The sequence below is a fragment of the Salvelinus sp. IW2-2015 genome, linkage group LG7 (genome assembly GCF_002910315.2).
Source record: "Salvelinus sp. IW2-2015 linkage group LG7, ASM291031v2, whole genome shotgun sequence".
Classification (NCBI taxonomy): Eukaryota; Metazoa; Chordata; class Actinopteri; order Salmoniformes; family Salmonidae; genus Salvelinus; species Salvelinus sp. IW2-2015.
Genome location: NC_036847.1, coordinates 14785464 through 14812088, shown reverse-complemented (window position 1 = coordinate 14812088; position 26625 = coordinate 14785464). Strand labels below are relative to the sequence as shown.

Genomic DNA, 26625 nt, shown 5'->3' with positions numbered 1-26625 from the left:
TACTTTTCTAAATACGTTTACGCGTTGCGTCTTGCATAATAATAGCCCTTAGCCGTGGTATATTGGCCATATACCACAACCACTCTTGCCTTATTGCTTAAATATTTCACATAACTTTGAGCTGCTCTTTAGCACGAATCATAACTTTCTGCTGTCTCTGCCGCACTATGTTTTTTTCCACTGCACCTTGACCATATCCTGTGTCAAAGTTATACTGCGGTGCGGTGGAGAACAAGCAACAGCTAAAAGGTGTTTCTGTTCAGGACAGGAAACCCATACAACAAACATTTCCTTTTTTTCAAGGTAGTTCAACAAAACCAACCAAATAGTCTGTTTACTGATGATAGAGGGGATCTATTTAAAACGTGCAAGTGGTTATGACTTTCATATGGCTGTATACCTCACCATCAAACTACTTTCTGTAAGGAACATTGCAATCAGCTGTGGTTACTTATAATCACGAGTAAGGCTGAATGGAACATTTCATTATGAAGTTAGCAGCTTTTCAAAACCCATAATAAATTGCAACATATCGTGTCACTGTCTTTAGACCTACTGTTCTAGTTTAACATTTAGAGATCATGCACACAATTTGACACAGTGAGGATCATCATCTCATTCCAGACACTTTTTCCATGTTGCAACCTGTAATCAGTTTGAATGCATGATCTCTTTAGAACACTTTGTGTTCCTATGSGCACAGATACTCCCTTATTTCTGTAAAGTCTTTTTTAGTCTGCCGCCAGGATCTAAAAATGTCTTCTGATCGTGAATCCAAGCAAATATGGGCCTTGTCTGCTTGACAATGTGAGCACTTGACAACCATAGCTTTGAGAACAATGGTTCTCTGCAGTGGTTGACTTGTGAATCCAAGTTCCCTCAACAATGTTCGAGATCCATTAGGTTCATGGCCACGTGATATGGTCCTCAGGTACCCTCTGCCACAATAGGTAAGCTCATTGCTCCGTTTTATCTCCGTTTTAGTCTGTGAATCTCACTATTTGTCTCTCTGAGGACAGCTCCAGTCTCAGCTGTCCCATTTCTGGCTGCAGTCTTTGCAGTCCCCTGTCATGAAGAGGTAGGAACTGATGGCCTCTCTCAGGCCCTCGCTCACCAGGGAATCCTCATTGACCTTGCCAAAAATCATGGAGCTGCAGACAGATAGAGAGAAAACCCATTAGTGAGGAAATGCTGATAAATAATAGATTTATTGGCAGACATGTATACACAGAGACTGGCATCTTATTACGACAACAGTACATGACCTCACCTGTCRGCATCTTTCCAGTTGAGGGTGGGCTTCCTGACGGCCATGGGTATTGGGCCAGTAGCCACAGGAATGCTGTTGGACCCCTGGATGAAGCAGGGCTCCCCCAACAGACAGCACAGCCCATCAGTGACCTCTGGAAGGAAACATAAATCAGTCTGTTGCAACTCAGGTTTCACATGAATACTACAGTACAATGACTGAAGATGCCCCCAGCTTTCAACCCACTGCTACCTGTGCACAGTGGTGTGAAGTTCTTAAGTCAAAATACTTAAGTCGGGCCTCCCGAGTGGCGCAGGGCGCCACTAGAGATTCTGGGTTCAAGTCCAGGCTCTGTAGTCGGCCGCGACCGGGAGACCCATGGGGCGGCGCACAATTGGCCCAGCAGCGTCCGGGTTAGGACAGCAGGGATGTCCTTGTCCCATTGCACACTAGCGACTCCTGTGGCGGGCTGGGCGCAGTGCACGCTGACACYGTCGCCAGGTGCACGTTGTTTCCGCCGATACATTGGTGCGGCTGGCTTCCTGGTTAGGCATTGTGTGGGCATTATGTCAAGAAGCACTGCGGCTTGGTTGGGTTGTGTTTCGGGGGACGCACGGCTCTCGACCTTCGCCCGACTCCGTATGGGAGTTGCAGCGATGAGACAAGACTGTAACTACCAATTGGATACCACGAAATTGGGGAGAAAAAGTAACCCTCCAAATTCTTTTTACTTAAGTCGTTTTTTGGGGTATCTGTACTTTACATATTTAAAAAAAATATTTTTTATTTTATTTTTTATCCCCTTTTCTCCCCAATTTCCGTGGTATCCAATCGCTAGTAATTACTATCTTGTCTCATCGCTACAACTCCCGTACGGGCTCGGGAGAGACGAAGGTCGAAAGCCACGCGTCCTCCGAAGCACAACCCAACCAAGCCGCACTGCTTCTTAACACAGCGCGCCTCCAACCCGGAAGCCAGCCGCACCAATGTGTCGGAGGAAACACCGTGCACCTGGCCCCCTTGGTTAGCGCGCACTGCGCCCGGCCCGCCACAGGAGTCGCTGGAGCGCGATGAGACAAGGATATCCCTACCGGCCAAACCCTCCCTAACSCGGACGACGCTAGCCCAATTGTGCGTCGCCCCACGGACCTCCCGGTCGCGGCCGGCTGCGACAGAGCCTGGGCGCGAACCCAGAGACTCTGGTGGKGCAGCTAGCACTGCGATGCAGTGCCCTAGACCACTGCGCCACCCGGGAGGCCTGTACTTTACATTTCTGACTACTTTTACTTCCCTACATTCCCAAAGAAAATAATGTACTTTTTACCCTATACATTTTCCCTGACACCCAAAAGTACTTGTTACATTTTGAATGCTTAGCAGGACAGGAAAATGGTCCAATTCACACACTTATCAAGAGAACATCCCTGGTAATCCCTACTGCCTCTGATTTGGCGGACTCACTAAACACACATGCTTCGTTTATAAATGATGTCTGAGTGTTGGAGTGTGCCCCTGGCTATCTGTAAATAAAATATTGGTTTGTTTAATATAAGGAATTTGAAATGATTTATACTTTTACTTTTAATACTTAAGTATATTTTATCAATTGCATTTTGTTTAACCTTTATTTAACTAGCCAAGTCAGTTAAGAACAAATCCTTATTTACAATGACTGCCTACCCCAGCCAGGACCACACTGGCCGGGGTAGTTGTGCGCCGCCCTATGGGACTCCCAATCACGGCCGGATGTGTTACAGCCTGGATTCGAACCAGGGACTGTAGTGACACCTCTTGCACTGAGATGCAGTGCCTTAGACCGCTGCTCCACTTGGGAGCCCATTTACTTTTGATACTTAAGTACTTATTTAAAACCAAATACTTTCAGACTTTTACTCAAATAGTGTTTTACTGGGTGACTTTTACTTTTACTTGAGTCATTTTCTATTAATCTATTTTTACTTTTACTCAAGTATGACAAATTGGGTGCCTTTTCGTGGGTTGCGTGGGTTGGACACAAAAGGGTTTGAAAAGTTGTATCTACAGCTTTCAACATGTTCTAAACTGCTGTATACGCTTGAACCATCTCTACTGACCTGAGTAGTGGTCCACTAGGGCTGCGAGGGTGGGGAAGGTGAGGCAGGGGGAGATGTAGTGCCAGCCGTTCTCCAGTTGTTGGATCCGGTAGTGTTTGACTGAGCAACGGTCCTGGTCACTGGTCTTACGCACTGACAGGGAGTGGGCACCTAGAGTGAATCGTGTACACCATACTTCCGTCACAAAGTTGTATCCCTTCGGGTTTATCAATTACAATTTTAAGCTGGTTTCCCTGTTCTTGTTAGCATTTGATTGTGAACTAAACTCACCAGGGCGGGTCTGACTTTCCCGGACCAGAAAAGAGCCAGTCTGGTTGTTGGGCAGCAACAGGAGCTCCTCAGCCTTCTTTCTGCTGAGACCCTCATACTGACACCTAGGGAAAGAGAATAGAGAAAGAGCTAGAAATAGAAAGACAGATCCGTGTAAATAGAGCTCCAAAGGAGAATAGTCAGATGGATCAGCAGACTCACCTGTGGTACACTCTGGCTGTGTAGCTGCTGGGGATGTAGCTCTCATTGCCTGTGGCAGAGGATCTCACTTTCCACCATTCCCCCTCGCTACATAGACATGCACATTCACAGAAACACATAAAGAGATACATAGGTTATATAGAAAAAGCACAGTACAGTTGTAATAACTGTAGTAGTAGTAATTGTGGTAGTTGTAGGTAGAGGGTATGGTTTCTTACTCTGAAAGCACATTGATTCTCTCTCCCGCGCGGATACTGCTGTTTGCTGGATGTCCAGTGGGATAGTTGTACAGGGCCACTACCACATACCTGCTGCTCTCTATGGACAATACAGCGACACAAAAAATGACTGTCACTCTGACTCTACTATAAGAATCTCAAACCATGTACATTTCTGCTTTCAATTCACACTTGAGTATTCATGGTTAGACCTTTCCAAGTTATAAAAAATAAATGATTACAAATTATTACTGTGATCTTCATAAACTAACATCTTMAGTGACAGCTCAAAAAGTAGGACTTCTTTGTCACTCAGCCTGGTCTCATAGACAATTCATAACGTATTGTACGAATTGCAATACGTAACATATTATATGAATTGTAATTCGTAACATGTCATATGAAATGGATGATGGACATCCACAAATTAATTCATACCATATGAAATGTAATATATCATACTAATTGGAGTGTCATAGATTTACATTTACTATGTTACGTCTACCCCAGAGTCCAGGGTGTCACCTGGTCCCTGGTCACACCACTTCTAAATATAGGTCTTTCGCTTCTTGCTTTTTTTCTTTTCACACCTCTTGTGGTATAACAGAAGACCAGGCCAGTAGGCTTGTTTTTTTCTCTTTTCTGCACACCGACTACGGTGACATTTAATGTAGGGGCTAATCACCACACTATGTATGTACAGAAACACTAACTACATTTTTTCATCATTATATTGGTCACATTGTTTTGATCTATAAATTTACATCAGATGCAGGCCATCCGGTGATTGTCCTTTAAAATGGACCTAGCTGTCGTGCACATTTTCAATTCCCTGGCCTATAGGTTTCAGTCCAGACAAACCCAGAGCCATTGACCCCTGGGGACACTGCCCATCTGAGATATGCTAGTACTGGCTTGTTGCCCAGAGCCTTATCCTTTCCTGTGCTCAATCTGACATAGAGCCCAGGCCTTACCCAGTATGACCGGCTCAGCGGGCTCTTCCTGGCCCAGCAAGGCTGCATGAGTGCTGGATCCCTGATGCTCTTTACTGGGCCCACTGCCCATGGCGATGTGGAGCTCTTATGGAAGGGATACCAGAGAACTCTGTGGGCTGGAGGGAATCACAGGTATGGATTAGTAGCCCGTTTGGTTACTGAGGTACATCTGGGTGAGCCCCATGTCTTCTTGATGTACTGTTGCATCAATCACAATTCATTGTAACTTATGTCAGATAACATATATCAAAACAAACACTATTAAGGCATTTCAAATAGCCCTGTCTGTCATTTCTTTCTCCATTTATTGTCAGAAAGCTGGATCAGCGACAACTTGAACAAAAGGAGGGAGGAAGTTGAAAACCACACTTCTTCTGAACACCCTTTAGTTTCCAACCAAATTCTTYTTTTTACACATGGGCTGCTGGAGTGTCGAGAGTGCTGGTTGGCAAGGAAAATAAGGGGCTTTCATCTGAATACATAATGATAGAACATGCAGTCTTTTGTGTGTCACTCTCTAACTGATGTAAACACGAATGCACTAACGTGCAAACTAGTTCAAGTGTTATGCATTGGTGATATGCAAAAACACGTGTGACAAATATGGCAAATTATGGCAGCCTTATGCTCCACAGGAACCATGGAGAATAGGTAAATAAGTTRGTGAAAGCACACTGAAGCATGTACATTTTCAAAGAAACAGTTTTGTGTTGTCTTACATATTACTGTAACCAGTGCTGCATGGGCACTCAAGCATCCTAACAGACTTCCAGCGAGTTTGTCTGAACACTGGAGTGTAATATATAAAGTGTTATCCTTGAGTAGAAAATAAATGCTCTCTTTTTGTGAACACCTTTCTATCCCAGGGTGGTTTTGACAAATTCAAAAACATTTAAAATAGATGGTAATATCAGAAATAGTAATAGGAAATATATTGCCATTAAATATCTCTAGATGAATAGTTTCCCCCAATGCTCTGTAATATGGAACCTAACTAGTGCTTGAAGTGGACTGAAAAAGGTAACAGTACTCATTTTGGGTAGTACCAGTGTGTTATTGCCCAAGTTGAACATTTCATGTAGTACAATCATTAAGTGCATACATTTTACGTATGGGTGGTCCGGGAATCAAACCCACTATCCTTGTGTTGCAAGCACCATACTCTACCAACTGAGCTACAAGGAATCATCTAATGTTCCATTATAACATACAGAACAAATGACCATTATCAACCACAGCAGTCTGCCAACCAGGAGTCAGGAAACACAGCTATATAGATCTGGCTCGACAATAAAAAAAAAAAAAAAGTATTTATAAAGTCTTCATATAAGATCAGTTTGTCCTATATATTTATGTGACCTTTGTCCTCTTTCTGTTAAAGCAAAACAATGTGCTTTTAATAAGTTAAATCAGGGTCGAATAAAACTACAACCTTTTACATGTACATTAAATACAGTGAGATCAATTAGACTTGACAGCTTGAAAATGAGTTAATACTCACAGCATTGCCCTGTTGTGGCTCTGGTGACAATCAGCAGCACTCTGATGCTGTGGAATGAGTTGATGTCAGAGCTGTAGAGTACCACAGGGATAGAGGTATAACCCAGTGAGGCCCAGAGGTCGAGTCCAGTGGGTCTGGGCGTTTCACACTGCTGGTAGCATTCACATGTGTAATGTGAGTATGACGTGTGCGTGTATGAGAAGCTGTGTGAGAGTTCTTTAGTCACCAATGGAGAATGAGTGTTCTCCTCCTCTGTGATGTTCCAATGGGGAAAGGAGCCAGTGGTGGTAGATGGAGGCTCTGTAGGTGTAGCACAGCAGAGTGCTCTGTAGTACATCTGAGTGGAGAGATGTGAGAGGAGGGGGGTTTATATTCACCTCTTACTCAGACACTCAGTTTCCTGTTTCAACAAGACCTGAACTTTCAAAAACAGAGCGAAGAGAGGGAGATGAAGAGGGAGGGAAGACAAAGAAAAAGTGAGGCACAAAGAGAAAGGAAGAAAGGTTGTATTCAACAATAAATCAAATCAAATTGTCACATGCGCTGAATACAAAAGGTGTAGACGTTACCGTGAACTGCTTACTTACAAGCCCTTAACCAACAGTGCAGTTCAAGAAATAGAGTTAAGATTATGTTTACTAAATAAACTAAAGTAAAAAAAGCYAATKAAAAAGTAACAAAAAAAATGACATAATAACAAGGCTATATACAGGGGGTACCGGTACCGAATCAATATGCGGGGGTACAGGTTAGTCAAGGTAATTTGTAAAGTGACTATGCATAGATAATAAATAGGGAGTAGCAGCAGTGAGCCGTACGTGTGGCAGTAGTAATTGACACAGACTCTGAGACATTTTACATCAGTGACTTGATCAATGAGTCATCAGCAATTGTGATGAGATTCACCTGGTCTGTGCAAATGTACTGTTTTGCTGCAGCATCTGCATGAGCCGTGGTATAAAACACAGACGCGTGAAGTGACGTCACAGCAATTTTTGAGCTTCATATTCTTTGTCATTCAGGTTGGGTGTTGGGTGGGTCGAAGAGCTGAGCAATCCGTTTTCTCTTCATAACATTCCCAACTGGTGTAGCCATGTTAATTGCCATAGTGATGACTGCTATAGAATCAAAAATGTAGACTCTCTTTAAAGCTAGTACTTAATTGAAACAATAACAAAGCAGGCACCTGCCTGTTTTGGTAAAATAAAATAAAAAGCTGAGGGATGGGCCTGGAACGATGGAACCACTCAAATCAAATTCAAAGCTATAYATATGACTGACCATCCATGATATCAACATTATAGTTTTAACCATGTTTTGAAGATATATAGTGTTTGTTTAGATTTACATTGTTTACAAACATTGGAGTAAAWTAAGCTTATACAATTGAAGTCAGAAGTTTACATACACTTAGTTTGGAGTCATTAAAACTCGTTTTTCAACCACTCCACAAATGTGTTAACAAACTATAGTTTTGGCAAGTCGGTTAGGACATCTACTTTGTGCATGACACAAGTCATTTTTCCAACAATTGTTTACAGACAGATTATTTCACTTATAATTCACTGTATCACAATTCCAGTGGGTCAGAAGTTTACATACACTAAGTTGACTGTGCCTTTAAACAGCTTGGAAAATTCCAGAAAACGATGTCATGGCTTTATAAGCTTCTGATAGGCTAATTGACATCATTTGAGTCAATTGGAGGTGTACCTGTGGATTATTTCAAGGCCTACCTTCAAACTCAGTGCCTCTTTGCTTGACCTCAGCCAAGACCTCAGAAAAAAAAAATTGTAGACCTCCACAAGTCTGGTTCATCCTTGGGAGCAATTTCCAAATGCCTGAAGGTACCACTTTCATCTGTACAAACAATAGTATGCAAGTATAAACACCATGGGACCATGCAGCCGTCATACTTCTCAGGAAGGAGACGCGTTCTGTCTCCTAGAGATGAATGTACTTTGGTGCGGAAAGTGCAAATCAATCTTAGAACAACAGCAAAGGACCTTGTGAAGATGCTGGAAGAAACAGGTACAAAAGTATCTATATCCACAGTAAAACGAGTCCTATATCGACATAACCTGAAAGGCCGCTCAGCAAGGAAGAAGCCACTGCTCCAAAACTGCCATAAAAAAGCCAGACTGCGGTTTGCAACTGCACATGGGGACAAAGATCGTACTTTTTGTAGAAATGTCCTCTGGTCTGATGAAACAAAAATAGAACTGTTTGGCCATAATGACTATCGTTATGTTTGGAGGAAAAAGGGGGAGGCTTGCAAGCCAAGGAACAACATCCCAACCGTGAAGCATGGGGGTGGCAGCATCATGTTGTGGGGGTGCTTTGCTGCAGAAGGGACTGGTGCACTTCACAAAATAGATGGCATCATGAGGGAGGAAAAGTATGTGGATATATTGAAGCAACATTTCAAGACGTCAGGAAGTTAACACTTGGTCGCAAATGGGTCTTCCAAATGGACAAATAACCCCAAGCATACTTCCAAAGTTGTGGCAAAATGGCTTAAGGACAACAAAGTCAAGGTATTGGAGTGGCCATCACAAAGCCCTGACCTCAATCCTATAGAAAATTTGTGGGCAGAACTGAAAAGGCGTGTGCAAGCAAGGAGGCCTACAAACCTGACTCATTTACACCAGCTCTGTCAGGAGGAATGGGCCAAAATTCACCCAACTTATTGTGGGAAGCTTGTGGAGGGCTACCTGAAACAGTTGACCCAAGTTAAACAATTTAAAGGCAATGATACCAAATACTAATTGAGTGTATGTAAACTTCTGACCCACTGGGAATGTGATGAAATAAATCTCTTTACTATTATTCTGACATTTCACATTCTTAAAATAAAGTGGTGATCCTAACTGACCTACGACAGGGAATTCTTACTAGGACTAAATGTCAGGCATTGTGAAAAACGTATGTATTTGGCTAAGGTGTATGTAAACTTCTGACTTCAACTGTATTTTGGGTTCTGATGGATTTCGACAGTTGAACTAAGATCACGAGTTATATTCTTCAAGAATCAATGGGTATATCCATCATTCATTTTTGTAGCAACTAAGGATTCTAGCTTTAAGCAATGGTCTGATCAGTGTGACAACTACTTCTAGCACAATAAGGCTAGCTAGATTAGGTTTCAAATCGCATGCTATTAGCCTAGTTTACCAAGTGAGAAAATACACAGGCCAGTGACGGAAGTCCAGTCAAATGTAATGTACAACTTCTAGCTTTATTTTATTATCAGTACAAATGTATATAGTCAGCAGACAGTATGACTTACAGCACACACCCATACTATGGGGACAGAGCACAATGCATTATCACAAGCTCACCCAAGCTGTAGTACAATCAGAGAGAAACGCAGAAAAACCACAAAGAAAATGACCAATAATATTAATAATAACAGTTTATTACACTATCCAGTCCCTCAGGCATCTGACCAGTTGCTGTTTTCACCCCGTAATTATTTAATTAGAATGGAAAACATGACTGCTTCCAGTTAGAAAGTTTTATACAAGGGATGAGGCAGTCATGTTATCTGTACCTCAACTGGCACACAGTTATACGCCTAACTCACTGAGCTGTGGGCTAGTTTAGGTACTCTGACTTAGAACATTATCAAGTGATTGCTCTGAACGTTAATAAACTACAGGAAATGGTGGTTCTTTTCTCTGCCTGTCAGTAACAATGGGGGTATCAAAACACAGGGCCTGCCATTTCAAATAAATTGCATGAAAGAGAAAAATCAACAATAACACCACAAGGTAACTATTTCTAGATACATCTAGACAAAAGCAATTTTACAGACACCTTCATTACGTTTCATCTACAAGAGGGTCATGCTGTCAGATATTCTTGGTATAAAGGTACAGAACAAGAGTGGGTTCATCACATAATTTTGCAATACAGGAAATCAAAGGTATTTCACAAATCACAACATAATAACAATTACAAAAAGCACTGAAATAAAGAGATTTTGTGTGAAGTCGGAAAGGTGTGCAAGTGAGTCTGCATGAGACTGATTTAGGAATGGACCATTAAGGAGGCGGTAGAGAGGGATGTTGTGATTTGGTCTGATCTGCACACAAGGTGAGGAAGACCTCTGAGGGAGAAAGAGAAAAACAGGTAACCTAACTCCTTAAAGAGTACTTTGCAAGAGAAAATGCCTGATGCTTTTCCAACGCTCCTCTTTAAACTGACACACTAACCCAAATAGTAGTTATAAATACAAATATAGCTCATATATATCTTAAGGATAAAAAAAAACACAAGAAAAACAGGGAGAGGCGGTAGACAGCAAAACGTAAAATAGGTAACCAGAAAAGCAGCATCGCCTGGCTGCTTACTGACTTCCAGGTTGCCGTGCCACCGCAGTCATGCACAGAAAGGTATGATAGATAGACAACAACAGGAAACAGTGAGAGTGAACACAGCAGAGGACCGGACTGCTTCATAAATGATCTTTCCGAACACGTTTCAGACGCCCCCTCTGGATTCCAATCCTCTCTGACTTAGCATGGGAAAGGGAGAAAAAAAAGTGAGAGAGGGAGGTAGGGAGGAGGATGTTTTCTGGGCATGGTGCTTTAGCAGGACACCTCCATGGTCTGTGGCCTGGCCTGTTCAACAGCCGGGCCGGCGGCAGTGGCACCCTCTAGCTGTGTGTGGGTGCGGCTGCGGGTGCCTTCCACAGAGCCCATGCTGGAGGCAGAGTGGGTGCGAGAACGCACCAGCCGAGTCATACTGGCCGTGGGCACTACAGACAAGAGAGAAAGAGGAGAGCAATTACAGTAGGAAGTCAGGTATGAGGATATTTGCTGTTTATATGGTGTAGCAATGTTTTGGGGGAGGGTAGCTTGCTTTAGGGAATGTGGCTCGGGGTAGGATGCTGGTGATCATACCACAATCATAAATGCGTCAACATTCCCAATTCAAGATGGGGTGGTCTGCAGCCCAGGGAGAATAATGAAGTCTAATAACCTAAAGACTCAATAACTTGATCACAATATACTGTTTACCTCATGCTAGCTACGCTGCCATTTAGTTAGGATCAAGTGGAATGATATCGGCTAAGCAGGAATACTGGATTTCACACCATATTTCAGAAAGTACTGTATGAATATATGCATCTAATTCAAGTGGTTGGGGCCTGAAATGTCTGAGCTGAATCCCTACCCGGTGTTCATTATTCTCCCACAAAGAAAATAGATTGCCTGATCAGGTCGAGTTCCAATTCATTTTTACTGTCGGAGAAAAAATGAATAAATAGGAAAGGCCAATATGAGAATGCAGCATGCACAAGAGATTTGAGGGCCATCTGTGCAGAAGAGAAAAAGAACAAAGCAACAAACAGACAGATGACAACCATTTTACCTGATAAACAGACATACAGTCTCTCAAACCACACATTTAGAGAGACAAAAGGAATCTTACAAAATAATGACCACCTGTCATGCTTCAAATCTTATGGCGCCAAATCAGAAAGACTTGACAGGATGGCTAAAATGTGAGCTGGCAACCAGCGATGGGCAAACAGGGTGGGGAGGGCAGAGCACTGTAGGTGTAGATGGCAGGCCGGCGCAGCCAAGGCTGCTACCTATGGTCCTGGTACCTGATTCACTGCCCAGGTGGCTGAGCAGTACATGAGGGACTGTTTGCATTGACGGAGGGGCAAGAGGAAAGGAGGGAAGAAATGAAGGCGAGACTGTCAGATTAATGCTCAGTCTTCACGAATGAAGATCAGAAAATAAACTAATTGTGTCCTCCAGCTTCACCTAGGAGAGATTTGAAGCAGCACCGGGAACATATCATTCTAATTTATACATTCAGCTAATACCGAACAGTTGTCAACATAGCTAGGATGTGACTCTTCCAAGGCCTTCTCGCTGTTCTCTTACACTAAAGAGAATGCCACTTTGTACCAAGGTGTGCTCCATGACAACTAGCCAACATGGTCTGGTCCAGTTCAGTTAGTAGAATGTGCCCCCACTGCAATAATTCCCTCATGGAACTACAGTGTACAGAGCTAAAGTGACCTTTCAAACTCCATTCAAACAGAGGCTCCATCTAWTCACACTCAAACCACTCTCTTGGTAGCCTACTGCGCTTCTTTCAACACAACACTGACCTTCTGGGACGAGCCAACTGACACAAGGTATAGTAGTCTGAATGCTACAGAGTAACAAACCAACAGTATGCTAAAATGTGTTTGGGAAGGCTCGCAATGTACTCATTGCTTTGTCCCTCTACTGTTGTTTCAATGTTTAGGCATTATCAGAAAGGGGAGGTACTTTCTGGAACTTGCCATTGTTTTTCTGGTGTGGGTGAAAAGCCTGAGCATAAAGTGGTGTGTGAGGGGAAAGTTAAGACAGGGAGGAAACCAACCTATTTAAACCTCAGAGAGAGGGTTCACAAGGACAAGAGAAGGGAGACCCATCAGGCATTGAGTGAAAATAGTTTTTCAAGCCTATACTGTAACCAATTTCATTTTAATTACTTGGATTTGGTAGCCAGACTAAGTGAGTTGATATAGTAAGGACCCAGTCTCTTCAAGCAGGAAAGCAAACATTTCCAAGAGGTGGAGGAGTGAGGGAGCGTGTAATAAAGCACCACCTAGTCCCGGGCCAGCCTGGGGAGCTGGAACCGCTTGGATCGCCTCTCTGTAGTCACATGTTGCAGACAAAACACCAAGGGTAACTTTCAGAGGGGAGGATTTGGAAGAAGGGAGCAACAAATGTTCCTTCTCAGTGCTGTGCAGTATCAACATGGTTCCCTGAGTAGAGGCCCTGCTGTCCTAACATTGCTCTCCGGCAGCCCACGTGAGTGTCCCTGTGGCAGCAGCACATTTCAGCAGAGGACAACAGGCCAGCCAGGCGGCTCTGGGCTCATGGGAGTCCAGGTKCCCAGGGCAGGGGGCCAGGCCCTGCTGTGTGGCTTAGAGCAGCCTTTAATGAAAACACTAATCTGCCACTGAGATTAACATACCTGGAGAAGCAGCCCTCACTGGAAGTGTGAGGACCAGGGGAGAGTGGATGATGGCAATGGGGAGAGGGGAGTGAGGGCCAGGCGAGGGGTGGTAGGTTGTGTAAGTGAATTTTTTTCACCTCAGAAACTAATAAAGTCAAAGGTTTACAAGGGTACAGAGAGGGCTTTCTGATGAAAAGATTCCAGAGAGAACAATAATAACTCACGACTATTGTAAGACTCTAATCAAGCAGCTTTCATTATGTATCACCTTCCATTTTCCACTCTGAGCTAGCAACTCAAACCTTACTGTGCAATGTTTATATGAACAAAATAAACATTTTGAAATGCTAAAAAACGATTCAATCATCTCAGTGATCAAAGAAAGCCAATGGAATTTGGCAAAGTTATAAGATACAGTACCCAATATGTCAATACAATTCACTTTGAAAGTGGTCTATACAATATGATTATCATTCAACAAGCCAGATCTGCTCCCAGTAGGCCGAAATCAGGGGTGTCAAACTCAAATCAGCACACGGGCCATATTAAAAAAGCACAACGAATTCAAGGGCCAGGCATAGCCTGTTGTTTGTTTTTACCCCAAAAAATGTGCATTGGCCTACAACTACAACCCAAAATGGCCATTGTTTTACTAGAAAAAATATTGCCCTTTATAATTTCCGCTTATAAAGGGCCATATGCTGTATATACCATTTTAACATATTGAAACAAAAAGAGATTATATTTGTCCAGCCTATCCTATTATGCTTGCAGATGTGCATAATATGTTGTAACCGTAATCAAAAAGTATTTAATAACTTCAAATAAAAACATAGCCTACCGTACATGTTTGTCCTCTGCATGGTGTGTTGTTGCAGGTTTAGTTTTTGGGTTATTCATTGTCAAGCTTTAAAAAAAAAGTCAGACTGCAACATTTTAGTAGCCTAGCTAGGACTGTGACAAGTGTCTGTACACTTTCCCTCCGCTGTGCGCTGTAAACGGGACACACGAAAGCAGCATAATTGACATTGAATTCACAGATGTAGGTGCATCAGGTTATAATTTCATAAAGTAGATGACTCAACTGTTTTTATACTCATTTATACTAGCTTGTGTGTRCTATTGTCCTTTAGTAGTCATTTATACCCGCGTGTAAATCTTTTAACTTACTTTTTGACAATCAAGATGACCTTTTCTGTAGGCTACAGCAATGACCCTTTAAACGTTCAGTCTGGTAGAAGATTAGSTCAGTGCCATTAGTGATAATATGGTACAGTGCGCTGGCTGGCTCTGCCGGTGCTTGCTGTGACCTGTAGTGCAGCGCGGGAGGTAAGGAAACGGGCCAAAACGAATTAACAACCCAAATCATTGTGCGGGCCGGATAGAAATGTGTCGCCGGCCGGATTCGGCCCGCAGGCCTCGTGTTTGYCACGTGGCCTAAATGAACCACGGCCTTAAATGTGGGCCTGTAAACACCCTCCCTGACAAAGGGCACTGTATCTTAAGACCTGGGGGAACCATTCTCAGGTGTGTTCGCAGATCATCCCACACACCAAGTGTGTTCAGAGATCCAGCACACCGAGGAGTGTTGAGAGGAAACCATGCAGACCATCATGCTTACTACATGTCATTTATTTACTCAGCATCAAACAACTACTTACACCCGTTGTTAAAAGTCACTGCAAACAGACAGGAAACAAGGTTAGCTTGAGGTTAGTTCCCTGGTCAGTTACCAATAATGGTTTGCATGCTTATACAACAACTGGCTCTCAGTAACCTCAGCCTTGGACATCCACTAAATGTTATTATGTAGCTAGCTACTGTGGTTCCTCTTTATTCTTGAAGTGCTACAGGAATTCTACATTAGGCGTGAGTCTTAGTTTAGGTCAGAACTGTGTGTGTGTGTGTGTGTGTGTGTGTGTGTGTGTGTGTGTGTGTGTGTGTGAGATGTCCACGTGGAGAGGGCTGCTGCCTGAAAGAGTAGTGTTCAATGGACTATCGTTCAGTTGGACTGATGACTCATTCTGAGACAGAGGGACTTCCAGTAAACAGGCCATACAACAGATGTCTTACAACATGTCAACAGATTGACACAACTAGACCATGAAGATACACAAATCCAACATGACGTCTGAAGTACTGTGAGGAGACATGATAGAGGAGCAGTACTCACTGTAGCCCATTCCCTGGACAAAATATTTGAAGGCCTCCGCGAGTTTACCCGGCTGTAAGACACAAACAGAAAACTGAGCCATTTAAAAAGAAAACTGAATTAAGTAAGAGTTCAAATCACATTTTATTGGTCACATACACATATTTAGCAGATGTTATTGCGGTTGTAGCGAAATGCTTGTGTTCCTAGCTCCAACAGTGCAGTAATATCTAACAATACACACAAATCTAAAAGTAAAATAATAGAATTAAGAAATATATAAATATTAGGACGAGCAATGTTGGAGTGGCATTGACTAAAATACAGTTGTCTTGGCTATTGAGATTTAGTAGTTTAAGCTAAACACAAAACTTGTTKATGACTCACCTGGATGACCTGAGGAAGCCCGCCACAGTCTTGCATCTATAGGGAAGTAAAGAGAGAATCAGGAACACGCCCAGAGTGAACAAACTCACAGAGAGGACCGTGCCGTTAGCCAGAACACTTCCAAGAATGCTGAAACTCATCTACACACCATSCAGAGCTTGTGCATTACTAAAGAGCAGAACAGCAGGGACCACATAGCATTACCACTCCTATTGCAACAAAGAAACGAGTAACTGGACACACCTTAAGAAGGGTTGTTTTGGTTGGATTTAACCTGGAGTTGCATTCGACCTGTATACAAGGGAGAGAGAGAGATGAGACAATAGAAGTTCAGAGTTTAGAGTCTAGCCCCTCATCTTTAGAAAGGCCATTAGAATTAGATCCCCTGACTCATTCGTTACTGTGTTGCCATAGAGACAGTGGACACCCACCACTGCATCAACAGCCGGGGACGTGTCACCAACCACCAGCAGAGAAGTGCATCTGGATGGAGAGACAGGAGGGACAAACAGAGTCAACACTCAGAGTGAAAGCAGAGGGGTATAATACAAGATCAATGAGTTAGCCAGCTAACTTTAATAAGAAACCAGAAATAACTATAGATTTTCTGGTTCATTAACAGAGCCTTGATCTTGTCTGTTTAATCAATTAGACCATGCCCATTTCAAGCTTATATAAAAATAAAATAAAAAGCAATGTCAGAATATTAAGGCAAGTTAGCTGGTAATTGCCAGCATTTGGCCAATAAAAAAATGAAAAGCCGATAAATAGAATTGTTGCTGGCCAAATCGACCGGGAGATAATGAAGAATTAATAATGATTTTTATTCATTGATGAAATACCAGTCGATGTGAAAACATTTGACAATCATGCTTAGGCGTAATTTGCATAATTGAGTGGCACTAAATTGGCGAGTGTGTAGTGTCGTTAGTCGTCATGCATCTTATTTAAGACAGAGCCTATTGTGAGCGGAATATCCCCTCAATGTCACCTCCTTAGATCGTTGCTGCTGGAGTGAAACATGCTTTAATATAAGCCCCGTCATTGCGCAACAATTCTAAATGCAATGGCGTGTTAAAACCCTGTCCACGATTTAAAAGAGCTAGACTACCATTTTTATTTCTCAACTGGTAATTGAAGCGCGCCTCCCATTCGCCATTCAAGTGCAGCGAGTCACTTAACCACTTTGCAATGTGAGCTGGGGTCAGTATACATTGTGAAAACTAATACTTAATTGTTTGAAACCTGAAAGTTTTCCTTCTTATTATAAAACATGTRTTACCTTGCTTCAAAGTAGCCTAGGCAAAATRCCACCATTGAAACAGAGGCAATTATTTTATAAAGACCTCCTCAAGTCTATACATCTACCTCTTATCACTCCAGCACATTGTAAATATGGTATTAAAACAGAACCTGTATATAGCTTCTTACTTCTCCTGTTCTATTTCTTGTGTGTTTTTGTTCTACCTTATGTTATTGTTAGTACTACATTGATATTGGATTACTGCATTGTTGGGTTTGGAGCTTGCAAGAAACTAAATTCACTGTACTTGTGCACGTGACATTTAAACTTGAAACTTAACTTCATATTCCATTGAAACCAGCATTTMTCTCCTGTTCTATTGGTTTTCATATTTCAACTTTTTGTTGTTGTCCAGAAGCCAAAGGCACAATCCCAGTCATATTAACAACCCATCCTAGTTGCTGCATCTCTAGATTCCCCCCTATTTCTAATTTCCATCTCGGTCACATATGGAACGGCTGTTTAGAATGGTGTTTTCCTATGAATTGCATTTTGGAAAATGTTTGAAAAATATATTTTATTGGCTGCCTCCTAACAGTCATAACAGTCATTCATCTTAACAGCATGTTCTGTTAAGATGAATGACCATAATTTAAATGTGATTTCTGTCATTCTGAGTACTATAGGTGGACGCCCTAATAGGTTACGCACCCAATGCATATGGGTCCGGTAAATTTCTCGAATGGGCGGTAAATTAAAATATTCCTGGTCACATTGTCCAGCGCCACATTTTCCTAACAGAAACCCTGATACAGAGATACAGTTATAAACAGTTATAAACCTACTTGAGCGTGTTCACTGTGTCCTCAGTCAGACCAGTGATGGGCCTCTCGATCTCCAAGTCCCGACGGCTGTCAAACAAATACATCAATCAATCAATTCAACCCAACCACACGGGCAGTTCATCTTGGGGTTATATGTACAGTACCTGTTGTAGGAGTTGCAGAAGAGGGCCAGGTTGTCCTGGTTAATATCCTGAGCAATGTGCAGGCGATATGTCTGGGTGATCTCCTGGTTGTCAGACAGCTCATCCTGAGGAGATGGCACAGATAGTTACATCACTGTCAACCCCCCACAGTATTACTCCAGTAGGCTCTGCCCCGGTCCTAGTCTCCCACCATTCCAAACTGCCCCCAGACTCACGTCACTGAAGTGGTGGGCCATCACTATGTCAACCAGGTTACTGGTCCAGCCGGACATCTGAAACAAGAATAAATAATACGTTCCAAGGTGCCAATCTATTATGGCTCTACGATGAGAAAACAATGCACAGAGTTAGCATTGAAGTGTCCGAGCACGTTCTCACCTTGGAGGCGGCCCAGTCCATCCAGCCCTTTGCACAGGGGTCCACATTGATGAGAACCAGACCTTCGACCAGGGCAGGCTCATTAAGCGTGGGGGGAGAGAGAGGAGAAGAGAGAGAGAGAGAGAAGAAGAAGGAGTTACTTTGATGAGAACCAGACCTTCAACCAGGGTAGGCTCATTAAGCTGGGGGGAGAGAGAGAGAGAGAGAGAGAGAGAAGAGGGGTTACTTTGATGAGAACCAGACCTTCAACAGGGTAGGCTCATTAAGCTGGGGAGAGACAGAGACAGAGAGACAGAGAGACAGAGAGACAGAGACGAGAGAAGAGAGAGAGAAGAGAAGGAGGGGGTTACTTTGATGAGAACTAGACCTTCAACAGGGTAGGCTCATTAAGCTGGGGAGAGAGAGAGAGGAGAGAGAGAGAGAGAAAGAGGGGTTACTTTGATGAGAACCAGACCTTCAACCAGGGCAGGCTCATTAAGCTGGGAGAGAGAGAGAGAGAGAGAAGAGGGTTTACTTTGATGAGAACCAGACCTTCAACCAGGGCAGGCTCATTAAGCTGGGGAGAGAGAGAGAGAGAGAAGAGAGGGTTACTTTGATGAGAACCAGACTTCAACCAGGGTAGGCTCATTAAGCTGGGGAGAGAGAAGAGAAGAGAAGAGAACAGAGGGGGTTACTTTGATGAGAACCAGACCTTCAACCAGGGTAGGCTCATTAAGCTGGGGAGAGAGAGAGAGAGAAGAGGGGGTTACTTGGACAGTACACTGACCACACTGTGCTGGGTTGGATAGGAACCCAGGCCCTCCTACTTTATAGCCAGGGCAAGCAGCAAAGGCAACACACACACCTAAATATTCATGTTATACCCCAGCACTTGACATCTTTCACAGCTCTTAGCAACAACTTAGAGCCACATCATCCCCCACCCAATTACCCAGCCTCCAATTCACACTTCCACAGATAGTGAGGACGATGGATAAAACAAACTAGGTGTTAACCCACTTGAGAGTATGTATGAACACATAAATTAAGTGTTATCTTTTCTCCAACTCCTGTTTCTCTCTTTCCTTCTCTCCTTCTCTCCTCCACATTGAGCCCGATGTTGGCAGGGCTTAAATTAACTATAATTAACACCCCTCTTCAAGTAATCTCTGCTCTTAATGTATTCCTCTCACTAACACCTACCTTCAGAATGCATTATCTCCGCCAAGGCACACTGGGGTGTGCAGTGCATGGTGGGAAATAGGGTCGATGTTAAGCATCAAACTAACATTTGTACAGTAATGTACAGTGCCTTCAGAAAGTATTCAGACCCCTTGACTTTTTGCACACTTTGTGTTACAGCCGGCATTTAAAATGTATTAAATTCAGATTTTGTGTCACCGGCCTTCACACAATAGCCCATAATGTCAAAGTGGAAGTATGTTTTTAGAATTTTTACTACAAATGAGTAAAAAATGAAAAGCTGAAATGTAACAAAAACATGTGGAATAAGTCAAGSGGTAGGAATACTTTCTGAAGGCACTGTATATCCGGTCAATGCCACATGAGACTCGCATGCTGACTCCATCAGTCCAGTCATGCACTCGTGAGAAACTGATCCATTCAAATCTTCTATCTTTTAATAGAGAGATTAAATGAAGCTGGTAATAAGAGCAGGGAGCGTGATGACTCTGCTGGTCAACATGTTCTGAGATTAGCTGGTGGAGATGGAGGAAGATGGGGAATGAGGTTTAATGGTGTGGATTTATGGATAGGGGTTTAGAAACCACCATCTACTGTGGGGTGAGCAGGAGTTCATGTGGTATGTGGGGGACTAAGACGAATGGTGACTTACAGCCAATCTGGACAGGATGTAGGCTCCAGCTCCAACTCCAATCCCAATCACACTATTCACCCTGGGGAAAGGGAAGAGAACAATATAGGCCTCGAAGAAGACTCAATAATAAAGTAATTTTGAAGCTTTCCTAAAGACAGTGKAAGAGGTAGTTATGGAAACACTGCAGGAGAACTTACTTCAGTTGAGTCATGACAGAGGGCAGCATCTCAGAGAGCTCATCCATGGTAGGGTACTGGTAGCTGGGACAGACATAAAATACCAATAATAATAACATATGAGTCATGATTGTGGTGATACTTTGTCATATTTGAGATGATGTTGAGGACGACGACTGAGGAGTGAACCGGTCTCTCACCCCGTGGGGAATGGGGGAGCACCTTCCTGCTGTCCTGGGGCGTCCACATGGACCACAGCAAAGTGGGATGTGATCTCCTGCATGTCCTCAAAATTGAACAGGGTGTTGAAACAGGACTTATCTGCAGGGGGGGAAGAGACACGGCACTGTTTAAAAGACACCTCATTGAGGCACATACTACTTAATATCTAACAGAAACTGCAACACTGAACGTAATCAACAACAAAAATCCACTGATGCTAAAACACTCTTAGTGTTGTTTTCCATTGAGGCATCCAAGTGTTGGTGCGATCCAGTCTGATCTAGTGGCTCATATCCCCACAGTCAAAGAGAGGTCTACATTCAACCATCCAGCTTCTTACATCATCTCCAACTGTTCTAATGAGAACATGATATTATATACTGAACAAGAATATAAAAAACGCAACATGCAACAATTTCATTGATTTGACTAAGTTACAAGGAAATCAGTCAAATTGAAATAAATTCATTGGGCCCTAATCTATGGATTTCACATGACTGGGAATACAGATATGCATCTGTTGTTCAGATACCTTAAAAAAATAAAATGATAATAATAATAATATAATTGGGCCTCACAACAGACCTCAAGATCTCGTCATTGTATTTTTGTGCTTTCAAATGGCCTTTGATAAAATGCAATTGTGTTTGTTGTCCATAGTTTATCCCTGCCCATACCATAACCCTATCGCCACCATTGGGCACTCTGTTGACAATGTTGACATCAGCAAAATGCTCGCCCACACAACGGATTGGATTAGATAACATGTAAACAACAATGGATTATCTTGGCAAAGGAGAAATGCTCGCCAACAGGGATGTACACAAATTTGTGTACAAAATGAGAGAAATAAGCTTTTTGTMCATTTGAACATTTCTGGGATCTTTTATTTCAGCTCATGAAACATGGGACCAACACTTTACATGTTGCGTTTATATTTTTGTTTAGTGTATTTAGGTGTGTTTGGAGAGATTTCAAAGCTTAGCTTGGCTAATAAGAGCCTGTGTCTGTGTCTGTCTGTGTGTGTGTGTGATGCTGTACTCACGGTTGAGTCCAATGTCATGGTAGGTGAGGATGACCGGTCTGTTGCCCTTGGGGGTGCCCCTCATCGTCACATGCAGGACACCATGGGGGGTCTCGATGTCATGCTCCTGGAACACACAAGACAGCATGGTCTGGGGTGTCTGTGGAGCTTAGAGGAGCCAGCCTTTTAGTGACAGTCATAGCACGATAGGAGGTGCAGATTTCAGGAAAAACAAAATTCATAATTCATACACTGAGTAGGACACTTCCTCAGTGAGGCTAAGTGCCAGTAGTAGACAGAAAATCAATCATTCTCTCAAAGGATGTGCATTTCATACAGTAGAACTCATTAAAACAGGGTCCTCTTCAGTGGAACAGTCAGCAGGTAGCCTACAGAGCTTTCAGAAAGTATTCACACCCCTTGACATTTTCCACATTTTGTTGTGTTACAGCCTGAATTTAAAATGGATTAAATTGAGATTGTGTCACTAGCCTACACACAATACTCCATAATACAATCATCTGTAATGTCCCTCAGTCGAGCAGTGAATTTTAAACAAAGATTCAACCACAAAGACCAGGGATGTTTTCCAAAGCCTCGCAAAAAAAAACATGAATTATTCCTTTGATCCTGGTGAAGTTATTAATTTAACTTTGGATGTTGTATCAATACAGGAGTCCTTCCTAACTCAGTTGGTGGAGAGGAAGGAAACCACTAAGGGGATTTCACCATGAGGCCACTGCTTACTTTAAAACAGTTAGAGTTTAATGGCTGTGACAGGAGAAAACTGAGGATGACTCAACAACATTGTAGTTACTCCACAATATTAACCTAAATGACAAAGTGAAAAGGAGGAAGCCTGTATAGAATACAAATATTCCAGAACACACATCCTGTTCGCAATAAGGCACTAAAGTAAAACGGCAAAACATTTGGCCAAGAAATCAACTATATGTCCTGAATACAAAGCTTTATGTTCGGGGCAAATCCAACACAACACACCACTGAGTACCACTACATATTTTCAAACATGGTATTAGCTGCATCATATTATGGGTATGCTTGTCATCGACAAGGACTAGTGAGTTTTTTTAGGATAAAAAGAAACGGAATAGAGCGAAGCACAGGCAAAATCCTGGTTCAGTCTGATTTCCAACAGACACTGGGAGACAAATTCACATTTCAGCAGGACAATAACCTAAAAGGTCAAATATACACCGGAGTTGCTTACCAAGATGACATTGAATATTCCTGAGTGATCTAGTTACATTTGTGACTTAAAAATCGTCTTGAAAATCTATGGCAAGACTTGAAAATGGCTGTCTATCAATGATTTACAACCAACTCTACAGAGCTTGAAGAATTTTTAAAAGAATATACAAATACTGTACAATCCATGTGTGCAAAGCTCTAAGAGACTTACCCAGAAAGACTCACAGCTGTAATCGCTGCCAAAGGTGCTTCTACAAAGTATTGACTCAGGGGTGTGAATACTTATGTAAATTAGATGTTTCTGTATTTCATTCTTCATAAATTTGCAAACATTTGTAAAAACATGTATTCACTTTGGCATTATGGGCTATTGTGTGTAGATGGGTGAGACTATGTAATCGATTTTGAATTCAGGCTGCAACAACAAAATGTGCAATAAGTCGAAGGGTATGAATACTTTCTGAATGCACTGTACATGATGATCCAGACTGATAATGGAGGCTGGATCATAACCCATAGAGCTGTGGTGACAATGACAGTGTGTAAGTGTCTCTGCACCACACTGCATGCGTGTCCACACTGTTCAGTCTCACACCACTGTCACACACACACGCAGATGTTTTGTGGATAAGGAAGCAGGGCCCGCTCCATGTCCTGTCTCACAGACGCACTGCCTGCCACAAGGTAGCGTCCGCTGATGTCTGGTTAATCTAATTATCTAAGGATGGAAATAGCAGTCCGTCCACAGCCCTTAGGCCTGCCTCTAATTCCACATGAATGTCATTTAACGGGTCACAACTTCCTCCAGACACACACACACACCATCAGCATAACACGATAAATGAATCGGCCAGGACAAATATATTTTCACTATTTCACTAATATCATCGAAATCAATAAATCATAGCACATTTTTGGGCTCATTCAGTAGTTTTTACTGATAAAGTAGAATCATGTAGATTTTATTTTTTTATATACCATTTATATTCCTAAAAACATACATTGAAAATTATACTGTTGCTGCTTCCTGTCGTCATGGCTTTTTGGTTTATGGCCGAGTGTCAAAAAAACAGTTTAAGATGAATAATTAATATGCTGAAATAAGTTGTGATATTTTGAAGACCTATACATAAGTTACTCCCCACACACATTCACCAATATCTACCAAGCGATCATCAAGACTGGAATTGATTAGCTTCTTCTACTGTAATCAATTGCGCCTGCAAATGAATCACTCACATCGATATTGTATTGAAATCAATAGAACAATAACTGCGGCGACATGTACCGTTTGTGCTCTTCTAACAGACAAACCTCAATGAAATTGGGTTGACTACATGTGTCTGTCGAGGAAATCAATATATGATAGTAAATGTAGCACATTCACATTTTAACAACAATTACATCTATTTCTTCCTACTTTAACCACGGAGAGACTTAACAATGGTCCTAAGCTCAATTTAACCAGGCACTCTAGACATAGGCTCATGCAGCAGGCTGAACGTTTGACATCCCTACTAGTAGGCTTACTGTTAAGTCAAACTGGTGTTGTGGTTTCATTAACTTTGTGTGTGATGCATGTTTTTGTCTGGTAGCAATAATGGTGTGATGTCTATTTCATAATCGAATACTGTAATACAAAAGCAGAGACCCAAATATAGGACTGCTAAATATGTGTGCCTGCTTCAGTGTTCAGTTTCCGTCCATTGGTGCAGTTGAAAACCACAGAGGGTGGTTTTGAGGGCCATATTGCGTCAGATCTCACTGGATGGCTGCCACACAGACGTAGGGGAGATTAGGCTAAACCAGGCTGTTCAGCAGCCTGCTGGCTGCATACACACCCCATGTCTAAAAAAAGCATCAACATATACACACTCTATGATAATCAGTACATTGGAGAAGGAAGACACACAGATGAGGACAATAACGTCACTCAAATCATAATTCATGGTGTGTGGTTGTTCTCCTCCAGCTGACACCTGGAAGACTGACACTACAGTATCTAGGTGCGGAGGAGTAAAAATAGAAGAGACGGTTGAAAGGGCAGGCTGTGTGAAAGGTTGTTTGTGTGTGCGATGGAGGCTTCATGTGAGGTGCCTTCAGAGCACACAGCCTAGTCACTGACCAAAGAGGCTCCAGTAGAGGTTGCCACTTCTGTTGCCACAACTGTAGTCTAACCCACAAACAAAAATGTGTTGTGTAGCCTAGGGCTTTTAACTACCAGATGAAATGAAAGCCTGACAGAAAAAAAACAAGACAAAAAACAAAGCACTCAATGCATTGAAACCAGTAGCAGTCCAACAAATTCTGAAAACAGACATAGGCCTATATGCCTCCTTGTTTGTTTTTGTGTGTTCCTGGAACAAAGTCAAGGGTGCTGTGCACTGCTGATATTTGGCTTGTTGTGACTAAAGAAGAGGGAGGCACTGCAGTGGTTGTCAACAGTGGATGGGCCAGGTGATGGGGAAAGGGGGCAATTTACCCCCTCTACATGACAACAGGAGTAACTTCCTAGTTAAAGTGGAACTGACAGCATTTTAGCAACATGAAATCTTATTTAAACATGGGCACCCTCATAGACATTATCCTGACCAACTTGCCCTCCAAATACACCTCCGCTGTTTTCAATCAGGATCTCAGCGATCACTGCCTCATTGCCTGTATCCGCTATGGGTCCGCGGTTAAACGACCACCCCTCATCACTGTCAAACGCTCCCTTAAACACTTCAGCGAGCAGGCCTTTCTAATCGACCTGGCCCGGGTACCCTGGAAGGATATTGACCTCATCCCGTCAGTCGAGGATGCCTGGTCATTCTTTAAAAGTAATTTCCTCACCATCTTAGATAAGCATGCCCCGTTCAAAAAATGCAGAACTAAGAACAGATATAGCCCTTGGTTCACTCCAGACCTGACTGCCCTTGACCAGCACAAAAACATCCTGTGGCGGACTGCAATAGCATCGAATAGTCCCCGCGATATGCAACTGTTCAYGGAAGTCAGGAACCAATACACGCAGTCAGTCAGGAAAGCAAAGGCTAGRTTTTTCAAGCAGAAATTCACATCCTGTAGCTCTAACTCCAAAAAGTTCTGGGATACTGTAAAGTCCATGGAGAACAAGAGCACCTCCTCCCAGCTGCCCACTGCACTGAGACTAGGTAACACGGTCACCACTGATAAATCCATGATAATCAAACATTTCAATAAGCATTTCTCAACGGCTGGCCATGCCTTCCTCCTGGCTACTCCAACCCCGGCCAACAGCTCCGCCCCCCCGCAGCTACTCGCCCAAGCCTCCCCAGCTTCTCCTTCACCCAAATCCAGACAGCAGATGTTCTGAAAGAGCTGCAAAACCTGGACCCGTACAAATTAGCTGGGCTAGACAATCTGGACCCTCTCTTTCTAAAACTATCCGCCGCCATTGTTGCAACCCCTATTACCAGCCTGTTCAACCTCTCTTTCGTATCGTCCGAGATCTCTAAAGATTGGAAAGCTGCCGCGGTCATCCCCCTCTTCAAAGGGGGTGACACC

General features: G+C 42.8%; 2 protein-coding genes across 11 annotated transcripts in view; both read right to left on the bottom strand.

Annotated features, from left to right (window-relative positions):
• Positions 1-710: 710 nt before the first annotated feature.
• On the bottom strand, positions 711-6843 carry sla2b (Src like adaptor 2b). The gene is made up of 8 exons (XM_023991101.2): positions 6528-6843; positions 5006-5142; positions 4032-4131; positions 3814-3900; positions 3613-3716; positions 3343-3492; positions 1271-1403; positions 711-1151 (listed from the first exon to the last, which is right to left on the bottom strand). The coding sequence occupies exons 2-8, from the start codon at positions 5094-5096 to the stop codon at positions 1028-1030; spliced, it is 789 nt and encodes a 262-aa protein (XP_023846869.1). The 5' UTR covers positions 5097-5142; positions 6528-6843; the 3' UTR covers positions 711-1027.
• Positions 6844-9746: 2903 nt separating this feature from the next.
• Positions 9747-26625, bottom strand: part of ndrg3b (ndrg family member 3b) — a 68406-nt gene continuing 51527 nt past the window's right edge. For 2 of the 10 annotated variants that reach the window (XM_070444463.1, XM_070444464.1), the window contains 15 exons: positions 21907-22012; positions 20840-20960; positions 20661-20723; positions 20482-20542; positions 19179-19203; positions 18648-18709; positions 18485-18541; positions 18270-18373; positions 18127-18192; positions 16470-16521; positions 16282-16329; positions 16039-16074; positions 15673-15724; positions 12145-12183; positions 9747-11289 (listed from right to left, as the gene is read on the bottom strand). In XM_070444463.1, coding sequence (XP_070300564.1) covers positions 11120-11289; positions 12145-12183; positions 15673-15724; positions 16039-16074; positions 16282-16329; positions 16470-16521; positions 18127-18192; positions 18270-18373; positions 18485-18541; positions 18648-18709; positions 19179-19203; positions 20482-20542; positions 20661-20723; positions 20840-20960; positions 21907-22012 — 1062 coding nt within the window. In that variant the 3' untranslated portion in view covers positions 9747-11119. Of the gene's footprint in view, positions 11290-12144; positions 12184-15160; positions 15179-15672; positions 15725-16038; positions 16075-16281; positions 16330-16469; positions 16522-18126; positions 18193-18269; positions 18374-18484; positions 18542-18647; positions 18735-19101; positions 19127-19178; positions 19204-20481; positions 20543-20660; positions 20724-20839; positions 20961-21906; positions 22013-26625 lie in introns of all 10 variants that reach the window. The other 8 variants (XM_023991095.1, XM_023991097.2, XM_070444460.1 and 5 more) reach the window with 7 other exon arrangements.